Consider the following 14,895-nt stretch of genomic DNA (forward strand, 5'->3'; position numbering starts at 1 on the left):
TTGATTTGAAGTTGAAATCATGTTAAAAGATGTTAATGAGTGAAGAAAATGAGTTAGAAATCACTTACCAACGTTTTGGAGAATAAAGGTTGTTTGAAAAATTCCCTCTTATGTTTTTGGGGTTTTGAAAAGTGAAAAATAGCTGAAATTCCCGTTTATTTATACCCCCCTTAGACCTCCTGTGCGGCCCGCATCAAATGGCCCGCGGCCCGCACAGGTCTTCCTGAAGACCTGCAGTTCAGCACCTTGTGCGGACCGCACAAGGCGACTGCGGCCGCACAGCCTCCACCACGCTCCGCACAAAGGCGACCGTGGCCGCGCTGGCCCCTCCGCGGTCACACGCGATTTCTCGCGGACCAGACTAAAGGGTTCAGAGACCTGTAACTTCGTGAACCTGCAACATCTGACTTTCTAAGTCTAAGGCATCCCGGAACCTACTCGAAACTCACCCGAACCCTCGAAACTCCACCCCAAGTGTACACACACCCTCAAAAATATCCTACGGACATATTCGTGTAATCAAATTATCAAAATAACATCACAAGCATCGAATTAAACCCCGAGATCAATGAAATTTCTTAAAACTCTTTTAAACATCAAATTTCTCAATTAAGGTCCGGATTGCGTCAAGCGACGTCCGTTTTTAACCAAATTTCACAAGAATGACTCAAGTCATATATAAGACCAGTACCGGGCGCCGAAACCAAAATACGGGCCCGATACCATTGCTTTCTAATCAGTTTTCATTTCAAATTTCCTTAAACAAATTTTTGAAAACAATTTCACTTAAAAAATTTATTTCTCGGGCTTGGGACCTCAGAATTCGATTCCGGGCATACGCCCAAGTCTCATATTTTCGGGTTCATTTACCCAAATGTTGACCGAAGTCAAATTAGCTCATTCTATAATCAAAACTTATCGTTTTTCACAAATTATCATATTTAAGTTTTCCGGCTACGCGCCCGGACTGCACACGCAAATCGAGGTGACTCTAAATGAGGTTTTCAAGGCCTCGGAGACACAAAAATCAACTGAATACAAGTGATGACCCCTTGGGTCGTCACATGAGTATAAAAAATTTGAAAGTTAATCTCATCGATTTCAAATATTTTTTTTCAACTCAAATACATAGATTATAAGATAAGGATATCTTAGAATATTTTTTTAATTTACATTATGTGTCATTTAAAAAAAAACTATTACTAACAAACTGATATGATATTCGATTTTGAATTGGAATGCAATTTGAGTAATTTGCATTGAGGTTAAGCCAAGTATGGTGTCGAAAAATAAACTACTTGAAAATTTTAAGACAATATATGCAATGTGTATAACAATAATAATCAACTAATTTAACATTTAATGATTCAAAGAACAAAATTTGTGTATATATAGGGTATTAAAATTCAAAATCTGGGGCTAGAGATATCAATAAACTTAAAGCGGAGTCATACTGAAATAAATGCGGCCAAAGAATCATTTAAATTTTTAGATAGCTGATTAAAGTGAATTTTAAATTAAGGATAATATCTTCACTTGCATAATTATAAAGATAATCATTATTATTATATATAATAAAGTTTTAGAAATAGAAATTTCAAAATAGAAATATTTTTTGAAAAATAAAATCATACCAAATAAGAGTTCAAGTCGTAGTATAAGAGTAACATCGTAATCAAAGAATCGTTTATATCGTGTCAACCTTTGTGCTTTGCCATAAATATGAGTTATTATTTCACTTTATGGCTATTTTTAGGTTCCAATGGCATCTATGAGAATAGTGCAAAAATAAAATTATCACTACGAGAATTGAGAAAATATTAGTCTTTTTTCATGTAGTGTTTCTTAATTAATATCTGACGATTATCTATAATTATTTAGAAGATTCAAATGTTAAGGTTATTTACATATAATTTAAATAACTCAGATATTTAACATGATTAATGTCAAATATCAAAATGGAGTAAAATAAATTCACTAGCTAAAGAATTTTTTATATTCTTAGATAGCCAATTAAAATGGATTTTGAATTAAGAATAATATATTCAATTACATTATTATAAACATAATTATTATTGAAAAATAATATTTTAGAAACTTAAATTTTAAGAAAGAAATATTTTTTAAGAGATATCAACACACCAAATATGAGTTCAAGTAGTCGTAAAAGAGTTAAGTCTTATCTAAAGAGTCATTCATTGTCTCAACATTTGATTGTTTTGCCATAAATATGAGTTAATATTATTTTGCTTCATGACTATTTTTAGGATCCAATGACATCGGCAAGAATAGTATCAAAAAAAGAAAAATAGAAGAAATGATTAATTTTTTTCATGTAGTTAATATCCAATGATTATCTATATTTACTGAGAAAATGTAAATTTTAAGATTATTTATATACAATCCAAATAACTCAAATATTTGACATGATTAGTGTCCGCGCGGGTACTTACTAGTTTCCAAAGAAAAGGAGGAAAAATTGTAAAAATTGCACGGGGCATCCTATTTGGTCGCCCCCATTTAACCTATACCCATTTTTTTTAAAAACTTTTAACTTGTACCCACTTTTTAAATAACTTCAGCCCCTTTCTGCTCCTCCTTCCCCTTTCTCCTCCTCCTTCTAACTTTTACCTTTTATGTAGTACGTATTTATTTTTGGTGCTCAGCACACATTGAAACAATTTATGTTTGCTTTAAATGTACATTTGTATTCTGTAATATAATACCTTTGAAGTTGTTGTTCTACTCATAATAAGAATTTATGCTGAATACGCTTGTATATTGATAGTTCTTTATCTTTATTAGGTAGGTTTAGAAGGGAACTTGTTTAAAATAAAATTTGAATTCAAGAGTATTAATAATTCAGTAAGCAAGAAATAACTGGAGTTTAAAATTACAAAACGAAAGACAAAAAAGCAGAAGCTGAAGAAGAAAGAAATGAATTGGAACACACAAGCACTAGAAAGAAAAGAGAACTAAATAACTTCAGCTCTACAGTTACAAAACAAAAATCAGCTCTAGAGCTGAAGTTATTTAGTTCTCTTTTCTTTCTAGTTGATCAACCGAGAAATACCAAAAACAGTAGCGATTGCCTCAGTCTTTAGCTCTAGAGCTGAAGTTTCCCAGTTACAACACAAAAACTTTAGCTCTAGAGCTGAAGCTTACAAACAAAAACTTTAGCTCTAGAGCTGAACTTTAGGTTCGGCTACTAGAATGCTGAAGTTTTGCGTGATTGCCTTTGCTACTTCAGCCCCGTATGCTGAAGTTATGCAAAAAAGTGGGTACGTTTGCAATTTTTTTTACAAAACGGGCATAAGTTAAAATGTGATACAAAAAGCGGGTATAGATGCAAATGCCCGAAAAAATTCCACCAGATAAACAACACACAACGGTGTACGTGGCCGGTTGGATAAAAATAGAAGGCCTTACTGCAGCACGACGAGGCGGGGTCAAAAACCCTAGATATTTATCAACACGCACACCCACACAAAAACACACACAGTAATCTCTACCTTCTGCTCGCTAGATTCGTATCCCTTAGCAGTTTACTCCCGAGGTATTTTCAGTTATATTCTCTATGTTATTATGCAAATTTCGCATTCCTTTTCTCTTGTACACAAATCTTGTACTGTTAGGCTATTACATCTCTTATTGATATGAATGGATCTCCAAATGGATACTAGGATCTGACTCTAACTATTTAAGATTGAGGTGTAGTTATTGTAGTTCCATAAATCTTTGATTTTCAGATCTATGTTTCTTCGCGGATCTGTGCTCTTTGTTCTTTAATGTAGTTTGATAAGTGTATTATGTGTGTTTGTTTTAACACAATTAATAATTAAAGAAAAGAGAAATTTCTAGAATTGACAGTGCTTTTGAGAGTTCATGAATTGGTCACTTGTGTACAGGCTCAGACACTATGTAATATTTGCTTGCGCGTCTTTATGGATCCGTGAGGAATAGTGTTTAGTCTACCAGGAACTGTTGTCACATGCATCCAAGTTTAATGTTTTGTTGCTATCAGAATCTCTAGGAAATCCTGCTGATGTAGAATGTATTGAGCATGTTGTATCAGGGCAACATGCTGAGTATTTGAGGGAATATGGCATGAAACTCAATGAAAGTTGACTGAACGTATACTTTTCCGATAAGCAGCTTAATTGTATCTCCAAGCTTTTAATTTTTGTTTCTTTCACCTATTCTTGTTTCTTAGGTTGGGTTGGGACAAGGTTATGGGTACTTGTGCTGATGTGAGACTATTTTCTATCTGAATTGTTACAAGTTTTAGTAATTGGATTTACTCTTTATGGATTTATGACTTCTGTTGCAATTTTTCAATGATAAACAGTGTTTTGTCCATATTTTGTAATGGCTGGTCGACGGGATAGCTATGGGAAGCGGTCTCATTCTCAGTCAGACTATAATGAAAATGGGGGAAATAAAAGGAGAAGTACTAGAAACGATAAGGATCCTTTCTCTATTGGCCCGGATGATACAGTATACCGGTACTTGTGCCCAATAAAGAAGATTGGCAGTATCATAGGTAAAGGAGGGGAAATTGTTAAACAATTAAGGGTGGACACTAAATCAAAAATCAGAATTGGAGAGACAGTACCTGACTGTGATGAACGCGTTGTCACCATCTACAGCTCAAGTGAAGAAACAAATGAGTTTGATGGCACTGAAGATCGTGTTTGTCCATCTCAGGATGCCCTTTTCAGAGTATATGATAAAATTGTTAATGATGACACTATGGACGAGGACTCTGAGGAAGCACCACAGGTTACTGTTAAGCTTCTAGTACCTTCAGATCAGGTTGGATGTATTATCGGGAAAGGGGGACAGATAGTTCAGGACATTCGAAGTGAAACTGGTGCGCAGATTCGTATTTTGAAAGATAAGCATTTGCCTGCATGCGCATTGAGCTCAGATGAACTTGTGCAGGTAATGCGGGATCACCTTCCCATCTCTCCACTTGTGTTGCCTCTGTACCTGCGAACTCGCAGTGTTATTTCAAATTTTTTTCTTGGTTAGTAAGTTTGATTAAGTGCTCATTCTTCATGCTTGAACTTGCTGGCTATCACATTTCAGCCTACTTACTTTGGGGATCTTCTGTTTACAACTTGGTTGACTGTCTGATTTATAAATATATAAAGGGATTAATCATACTGCACTTCTGTTTCGCTCCACCTCTTGAAATTTATTTATGACTGCCCAAGTTGCACTGTTACACAGACATATATTTGGATGGCTCGGTTTCTTTAGTTATAAATGTATGGCCAATTTTCTTAGTAGTCGTCTGTTGATCATGCTGGGACTCAATTTTCTATCCTACTGCTCTTACCATGGGAATTTAAAAATAAGTTTAGCTGAAATAATGTCACTGCTCATGTGGTTGTTGGTTACTTGGTTTTAGATATCTGGTGAAGTTGCTGTAGTGAGGAAGGCTCTCTATGAAATTGCAACTCGTCTTCACAATAATCCATCCCGTTCTCAACACATGCTAGCCTCCGATGCACCAAATGTCTACTCATCGAGCAGTTCACTTATAGCTCCTGCTGGTGGTGCTCCAATAGTGGGAATAGCTCCACTAGTGGGGCCGTATGGGGGTTACAAAGGGGAGAGTGGTGACTGGTCGAGGTCTTTCTACTCAGCTCCAAGGGATGAATCATCTTCAAAGGAATTTTCTCTTCGTTTAGTGTGTCCATCTGCAAATATCGGAGGTGTTATTGGCAAAGGTGGTGTCATAATAAACCAAATTAGACAAGAATCTGGTGCAGTGATCAAGGTTAATAGTTCTAATACTGAAGGTGACAATTGTGTGATTTCTATTTCCGCAAAAGAGGTAAATGTTTTCTCTTTAAATGGATGTCCATCAGAATATGCAACTTGAGGATCTTTGTCCACTTAGTAAAGATGTATTTTTATGCTTTGTCTAGTTTTTTGAGGACACATATTCTCCCACAATTGAAGCAGCATTGCGCTTGCAACCAAGGTGCCGTGAGGAAGTGGAACGGGATTCAGGTCTTATATCATACACCACAAGGTTGCTGGTTCCAGCATCTCGAATTGGCTGTCTTATTGGGAAAGGAGGATCCATAATTAATGAGATGAGGAAAATCACGAAAGCTAATATTCGTATTCTCTCGAAGGAAGACCTTCCGAAGGTTGCAGCTGAAGATGAGGAGATGGTACAGGTAATTATTCATTGTTAATGCTAATTGGGTATTTTGAATATGTAAGGATATCCCCCACTGATTAAAAGGAAAAAAGGTCAGTGATTTCCCCTCCCTCTTGTAAAACCAGCTACTGGAGTATGAATATACAATATGAATGAGGCGTCTTTGATCATCACAAAAAAAAGAATGATGGGATTTTGATGTACATGTCGGACATCTTTGATAGCCATAGATTGCCTTTGATCCATTTATGTTCACGATTAGTTTTGGGGAAAGGGGTCTGGCATGAATGGAACTATTGTTTCAGAGGATGCGTCTTTTCCCCTGTTTGTTTTTCCCACTGCTGTGTTCTACCTGCTGTTCCACAAAATTAAACCCTCCAAAAGGGGAAAAAAGAGGCGGAAAGATCATGCCAATGTGAAAAGATAAGGATGCTGATGCAAACATTTTTTTTTCTTCTAGTAGTTCTTTTCTTTCTTATTATTCCTGTCTATATTATTATACTTATTCTCCTCGTTTTCTGTAATTTATTTAGGAGCTTCTTTCTTTGTGCTTGTTATTTTGCTTTGATTAACTTACTCTAAGGACCATATTGCTTTTCATTTTTCTTAACTGAACCTAGTTATATACTTCCAACATTCATCAGATATCAGGAGATCTTGACGTGGCAAAGGATGCACTCGTACAAGTAACTTCACGTTTAAGGGCAAATCTTTTTGAAAAAGAGGGGCCCATGTCTGCCTTCGTGCCAGTTCTTCCCTACCTCCCCATGTCAACGGATTCAGATACATTGAAATATGAAAACAGAGATACTAGGAGACATGCCCGTGAACATTCCTACTCAACTGGGTATGGTGGTACTAGTGATCTTCCACATGCTGATGGTTTTGGAAGTTATGGTACTCTCCAGGTAAAGCTTTGTTTCATTGATTAGTACAAAGGAGTTTTTGGGAGTTTCAGTGTTCTCCAGAAGTTCTGTCATTTGTTTCTTTCAGCTAGCTTTCTACTACTTTTGCGGTGCAGCTTTTGTTATTAATTTCTAATTCCATTTGCAGAGTAGTAGTAGTATAGGGTATGGGGCATATGAAGGATATTCTCCTGCTTATCCAAAAGAAGGATATTCCCCTGCTTATCCAAAAGAAGGATATGGGCGTTCCAGTGGATCTGGGTGAGTTCTTCTTGCCTTCCCTTCGCCAGTTTTGAGTAGGTTTGGTTTCCTATGTAATGGTGATACTGTTATCATGCTGCCTCTAGAATTTCTTGAAAGAAAAACAAGCATGAGATTGTAGTTTCATTATTTCTTGAATTGTATGCTTTTCAAGAAGCTAAATGTTTTGACCATATATTTGGATCTTGCATGTTTACGTCTGACCTAATGTCATTGTGGTTAGAACTTGCGGTTGGTGAGTTTGTTCTGCCCTTTGTTGCAGAGGATTTCTTATTTAGCTCGTCTACTTTCAACTGCTCTAAAGAATTCAAAGTTGCTTCTCCAATCCTTATTCATTATGTTAAGTTTATGTTACCAGGTCATCAAGGCAAAACTCTGCCTCCCGGAGAAAAAGTTATGGTTATTAGAGCTTGTAACAGGACCACAGGTAGCCCATGAATTTTGGCTCTATTGCATTGAATTTTTAATTTGAGTAGCTGGTTTTATATACCTAGCCCGGCTCATACAAAAGTAATACACAGTTTGGTATGATGACCTAACCTATTTTCCAATTATGAAACTAATGATATTCTTTTCCCTTTGTTTCCTTTCCCTCGCTACAAACAGCCGAGATATCTGAAGCCTGAAGCCAGCCTACTGTCACCTTTGATGAAGCCTCATGCCTAAACCAGATGACCAGATGAATGCGGATATCGAAATCCATTGCCTACCTTGATGTTTTCCTTAGGAGGACCATGTCCGAAGATCTTACCTACTATCAAAATTTGCCAAGACCTGACACCATATATTTCCGAGATCAAACTCTTGTGCTTCCAAGAACCTGTGTAGCCTGCGGCCTCATCCTTTATTCCCATTTGTAGTTGTACTATAGATGAATTTAACTGTCAAATCTCGGCCATGTGTCCTGTTGTCTTGTTTTCAGTTTATTGTTATTTGTATGAATCTACTGTTAGTTGGATTTTCCTATTTGATGCTCTAGATGCTAGACCTGGTGGAGATTTCTAAGTGTTCTCGTTTTGATTATGATGCAATGTTGGGACATGTGCCCTTTCACAATATCTTCAAAAGTATTGCTACGTTACTAGAAAGCCTACATGTTTCTTCATTATATGTGATAATATTCAATCATGATTTCCTATGTGTCCTTGTCAATTTATTGGCAAAAAATATCTTGCTAAAAGTAGATTGCTCTTCTGAAGAGGATGTCGTGGCTATGGAATGTGCATACAGCTTAAGCTACATGGGTGCCTGCAGTTCTCTGTAGACACTGGATCTTCATTGCTGTGATTAGTAGTGCTATATGTATCAGTAATGCTAAAACACAGTGATATTCACTGCCAATCAATGTGGAATCTGATAGCTTTTGGGAGTACTGGTTGGAATTAACTGAAGCAGGTATATATCTGATGGTAAGTCTCAATATTCTTTTTTATGCATGCTTACTTTTGTTATATGATTTATGTGCAAGTGCTGATATTATTGCAATGAATCAGCATGTTTGGTGGAATTTACTCATGTATGCAAAAGTAGGTACTCATATTTTCTCTGCATTTGTTTGACGCTAATGTTGTTTCAAAAGTGTCTGCTCCCATCTGAAGTTAAACCATCTCTTCTTTGTTCTCTTTCATACTGTTTTTGGATACAGTTAGTATGCTTCATTTGCTGATGCCTTTATTATTGCTCCTATCATGCAATGCTCCATTGTTTGTCCTTTCTTCTTGAGAGTGGTGGGGTTTGAGTTGGAGGGTTGGCTATGTCTTGAAGAAGGGTGGTTGAATGATATGGGAGGATACTTGTTTACAAAGACAATCAATCATGGAGTGTGAGAAGTCGATCTTGAGTTGAGTTGATCTCATACAAGTAGTTGCACCAAGTTGAGGCTTTAGTAGGAGATTGATTTCCTACAACTATTCATGCGAAGTTAGAAGTTGCTCTCCTATTGCATAGAATATAAAAGTTCTATATAATTTGTATGTGTTATCTTTCTTCCCCCCCCCCCCCCCCACAACCAAACACACACACCAACACACAGTTCTTTAAAAGCCCCCTGGTGGACATCACAGTTGGAACTTGTTCTAGACACAGTCGACTCGCTTGATTATTGACTGGAATTACAACAGGTGCGGTAAATTACCCCTCATATGATCCAGTTGTTTCTTAGGGTTGTAGATGTTTTTTTTATATATATATTTTGATATGTTTGATGTATTCATTAGGTATTTGTAATACAACCTTTTGGATGGTAATATGTTGCCTTGGATTCGGAGTTTTTGTTTCCGCTGGAGGCCAAATGACAACAATATCTAATTAGAGCGCATTATCCACGTCAGAAGTTAAACCTCCGTGGTTAGGCAAGTTATTACTTCATTTTCAGAAATAGACGTAATTGCGTAAATGTTAATTACCTACACGTTGGTTATTGAAGAACGAGATGTGGGAGTAGGGGTGTTCATGGTTCGGTTTGGATTGGTTTTTCCTTAAAAAGAAATCAAACCAAGTAAGTCGGTTTTTCAAATATTAGAATCAAACCAAATCAATTAAGTCGGTTTTTTCTTGATTCGGTTTATGTCGGTTTTTTCGGTTATTTATCGGTTTTTTCTTAAATATAAGACATACACTAACAAACATATATTTTGGAGACCACATTTTCAACGTAACACTATCAAATCAATTGCCCTTTGAGAAATCTATTATTTACCAAGATATATTGATGATAATTGAATCAAATAGTGATGAATAATTTAAGGACTCAATTAAAAATATACTATTTTTAATACGAAATGGATTCTTACACTTAACAAAAGAAAACTACCAATCAAACTAGAATGTAAAGATAAAGAACTATATAAAAGTGCAAACTATTAACATTTACCATTAAATTTTGAAACTTTGTATAAAAATAAATATATATATATATAGATGTAATAATAAATTTGAAATAGCTACTTCTATAGTCTGTTTGGTTCGGTTTTTTTCCGATTTTTTTCTAATTAAAATCAAAACCATATCAAATTTAATTGGTTTTTTAAAATTCAAAATCAAAATCAAACCAAACCAAAAAGTATCGATTTTTTTGGTCGGTTTGGTTTGGTTTTCGATTTTTTATGAACACCCCTATGTGGGAGTATTCAACAACTGAAAATCATAGTATTTCGTTAATGATATTTAAATTACGATCTCCTTAAGCTTGGCTGATAATAATTTAGAAAATGATGCAAACTAAATCTGTCTTAGCTAGTGTCTTTTGAAGTTATATTTCGATATATATTTTATTTGAAAGCAAATTGAATTTTTGTGAGTGGAAGGAAAGTTTCGACCAAAAATTGATTTAGACGAGTTTATGGGAATTTGATTTTTTTTCTCTCCAAAATCTGATCAAATTTTATGAATAAATAATATTTTCATTTTTTTTTTGTTGAAAAAAAGTAGTTAAAATTTATGGCCAAATGGGTGCTTAATGTGTCTGTTGTACATGCTCTTCTTACTTGCGGAAAAGAATAAAAATTTAACGGCGTGCTATTTGGGCACAATTATTTAACCTATATCCAATTTTTTTGGAAATTATTTGACGTGTACCCAATATTAAGGCCCCGTTTGGATTGGCTTAAAAAAATTGACTTTTAAGTTAAGTGCTTAAAAATACTTTATAAGTGCTGAAGTTTGTTATATAAATAAGTAGTTATGTGTTTGGATAAAAGTGCTGAAACTGAAAAAAAAACTAATGAAATGTTTGGTAAAGAAGTATTGGTAAACACTTTTCTTGTTAAAATGATTGAAATATCTTTAAAGTTGTTAATATTATAAATAACATAATTACTATAATATTATATTTTTCGTTCATATCTTTTAATTCATCAGTCCCTTTCTTGAGTTGAAAAATAACAATCCCAAAAAAAGATAAAAGAAAAAGTTGGCAAGAATGGAGAAAAGAATGGAGTAGAAGGCTGAAAAATTGATGGGTGCATAAAGAATGAAATGAAAGGAACAGAAAAAGTGAGGAAAGAGGTGGAAGAAGACGAAGAAGAAAGCAGAGTACGTTGGAGAAAAGAATGGAGAAGAAGGCTGCTGCAACAAGAATGGAGTAAAGAAAAAGATAGTATGTTGTAGGATTTTCTACTCACTGTAATTTCGAGATTAAGAAAAATTATAAAAAATAAAAATATTGTTATGATAAATATCACATTATGGTGAATGTCTACTCTTCTTCTATGATCTTCATCTCAAATGCTTAATGACATATTCAATGACATATTTTGTATGTTTAATGACATATTCCATGACATATTTTCTTCACTTTTTATGCCTATATAAAGGCCTTGTAATAGATAGGAAAAGATACACAATTGAAGAAGAAATAGGAATCTCTCTTCCTCTCTTTCTATCTATATCTCTTAGTTTGTTTTGCTTGTTCTATATTGTTATTTTGGGTTATATTTTATAACACGTTATCAGCACGAGACTCTACCATCTAAAGAAGATCTTTGAGAAAATTAAGGTATAATTTTTCTCAAATTTGTATTTTTTTAAATGTCTGATATTATGAAAAGAAAGTTCGTTGCCCTTGAAATTTCGGGCAAGAACTATATGACATGGGTATTGGATGCTGAAATCCATTTAGATGCAATGGGTCTTGGAGACACCATTAAAGATAAAGATAAAGCATCTACACAAGACTGTGCTAAAGCCTTGATTTTCTTGCGCCATCACCTTGATGAAGGGTTGAAAATTGAATATCTCACAGTGAAAGATCCAAATTTATTGTGGAATGGTTTAAAGGAAAGATATGACAACTTAAAGTTGGTCACTCTTCCACAAGTACGATATGATTGGGCTCATCTTAGGCTCCAAGACTTTAAGTCTGTTTCTGAATATAATTCTGCTATGTTTAAAATTACTTCCAAATTGAAACTCTATGGAGGTAATATCAGTAACTATGATATGCTTGAAAAAACGTTTACAACGTTTCATGCTTCTAATATGGTCTTACAACAGCAGTACCGAGAGAAAGGCTTCACAAAGTACTCTCAGTTGATTTCTCTTCTACTTGTGACTGAACGAAACAATGAATTGCAAATAAGAAATCAATTTTATTGCACTCTATAATTCTTCTTATGTAGTTCTTAAGAATATTTTTTTCCGAAATTTTATAAATTTCACAAACAATGAGTAATATCCTATTAATTAGTATTCTAGTCTCAGTAAAACGATTTTAACTTTCCTATACATTGCTTTAATTCTCTTTAAGAAAAGGTTTACAAGCACCCTGGAACAACTTTTGTTACTTCACCCTCAATTTTTTTATGAGTATGTTCTTTTCTTACACGGATCAATTATGTTTCATACAATGTGTAGGAAAATGCAAATAATTTATACTCGTAAATAAATTTGTTGTAGTTGTATTAGTCATATGTGTACTTGTATTATTTTTTGCGTAATTATTTGTATAATAATTAGAATTTGCCAGAAAATGCATTAAAGGCTACTATTGAATTATTGGTTTAACTTTATTTCTTTTCCATTTTTCTCTAAAAATACTAATATTTATTCATATACTTCTTTTGTATGTCAAACTATGGGAAGCAAATATGGATATCTTTCAAAAGCAAACTTGGATCAAAGTTCAATTATAAAAATATTTGCTTAATTGATTCATGTACGACACATACAATATTCAAAGAGAAGAAATATTTCTCTCATTTAAGTATGTGTAAGGCAGATATTACTACAATTTCTGGTAGTAGTAATCTAATTGAAGGCTCTGGAAGAGCTACTATAACTCTGCCTATGAGAACAATAATTATCATTGAGAATGCAATGTTCTCCTCCAAGTCCAAGAGGAACTTGTTGAGTTTTAAAGATATCCGCAAAAATGGATTTCATATTGAGACAATAGATGAGAATAATATGGAATATCTCATCGTTACCAAGAATGTCTCTGGCCAGAAAAGAATTATTGAGAAGTTCTCATCTTTATCTTGTGGCCTGTATTGGACAAAAATTAGTGCAATTGAGGCACATTCTACCTTAAACCAAAAAGTTACTGCTTACAATACTTTTGTACTTTGGCATGATCGATTGGGCCATCCTGGATCAATTATGATGAGACGAATCATAGAAAACTCAAATGGGCATCCATTAAAGAATTTGAAAATTCTTTTAAATAATGAATTTTCTTGCACTTCTTGTTATCAAGGCAAGTTAATTATAAGACCATCACCAACAAAGGTTGGGATTGAGTCCCCTGCGTTTTTAGAACATATACAAGGGGACATTTGTGGACCTATTCACCCACCTAGTGGGTCGTTTAGATATTTTATGGTCTTAATAGATGCATCCTCTAGATGGTCTCATGTATGCCTATTGTCATCTCGCAACCTCGCGTTTGCAAAATTAATGGCACAAATAATCCGATTACGGGCACAATTTCCCGATAATCCAATTAAGTCTATTAGACTTGATAATGCTGCTGAGTTTTCATCCCAATTATTTAATGATTATTGCTTATCAATTGGGATAAAAGTGGAACATCTTGTAGCTCATGTTCACACTCAAAATGGCCTTGCAGAGTCTTTAATTAAACGTGTGCAATTGATAGCAAGACCGTTACTCATGAAAATGAAGTTGCCCACTTCTGTTTGGGGTCACACTATTTTACATGCAACAATGCTAATTCGTCTCAGACCGACAAATTATCACAAATATTCTCCGTTGCAATTAGTTTTGGGTCATGAACCTAATATATCTCATCTAAGAATTTTTGGATGCGCTATATATGTGCCTGTAGCACCCCCATATCGCACCAAGATGGGTCCCCAAAGCAGGTTAGGAATATATGTTGGGTTTGAATCACCCTCCATTATTCGTTACCTTGAAACATTAACGGGAGATTTGTTCACTGCTCGTTTTGCAGATTGTCGATGCGATAGGCATTTTCCCCAAAATTAAGGGGAGAAATTAGTGAAACAAAACGTAAAATTTTGTGGAAAAAGACATCATTGTCTCATCTTGATCCACGTACGTGCATCTATTTGTGACACAGATGTGCAAAAGATTATCCATTTGCAGAAAATAGCAAATCAAATGCCAGATGCATTTACGGATTTGAAAAGGATAACAAAATCACATATCCCTGCAGAGAATGTTCCAATCCGTATTGATGTCCCTATTGGGCAATCTTCTAGTGTCATAGCTAATGAGTCAAAAGCACGCCTAAAACATGGCAGACCATTAGGTTCTAAGGATCGAAATCCTAGAAAAAGAAAAACAAATGATCAAGATGACACTACGAAAGAGTCTCATAAAGAAATTTACGATTTAACCAATCCTGAGATTCATGAGGAAATCAATGAGCCTGAGACTCAAGAAAATAAGGAACTATCAATAAATCCAATCGATATTGAGACAAATTTGAATCGAATGGATATAGTGGCAGATTACATCTTTGCATATAATGTTGCATCTAACATTTATGCAAGAAAATGAGGATCTTGAACCTCAATCTGTTGGAGAATGTCGACAAAGACTTGATTGGCCAAAATGGCAAGAAGC

General features: G+C 34.7%; 1 protein-coding gene across 2 annotated transcripts; it reads left to right on the plus strand.

The window, feature by feature from the left end:
- The first annotated feature begins 3,428 nt into the window (after nucleotides 1-3,428).
- LOC104215751 (KH domain-containing protein At4g18375) lies at nucleotides 3,429-9,327 on the plus strand. Of its 2 annotated transcripts, none has more exons than XM_009765641.2 (8): nucleotides 3,429-3,556; nucleotides 4,349-4,944; nucleotides 5,417-5,845; nucleotides 5,940-6,197; nucleotides 6,826-7,089; nucleotides 7,235-7,347; nucleotides 7,706-7,774; nucleotides 8,547-9,327. In XM_009765641.2, the coding sequence occupies exons 2-7, from the start codon at nucleotides 4,369-4,371 to the stop codon at nucleotides 7,752-7,754; spliced, it is 1,689 nt and encodes a 562-aa protein (XP_009763943.1). In that variant the 5' UTR covers nucleotides 3,429-3,556; nucleotides 4,349-4,368; the 3' UTR covers nucleotides 7,755-7,774; nucleotides 8,547-9,327. The 2 variants fall into 2 exon arrangements, with proteins under 2 accessions (XP_009763943.1, XP_009763942.1); XM_009765640.2 differs by lacking the exon at nucleotides 8,547-9,327 and adding an exon at nucleotides 7,954-8,478.
- Nucleotides 9,328-14,895: the final 5,568 nt, after the last annotated feature.

This window comes from Nicotiana sylvestris, chromosome 2, assembly GCF_000393655.2.
Source record: "Nicotiana sylvestris chromosome 2, ASM39365v2, whole genome shotgun sequence".
Taxonomy (NCBI): Eukaryota; Viridiplantae; Streptophyta; class Magnoliopsida; order Solanales; family Solanaceae; genus Nicotiana; species Nicotiana sylvestris.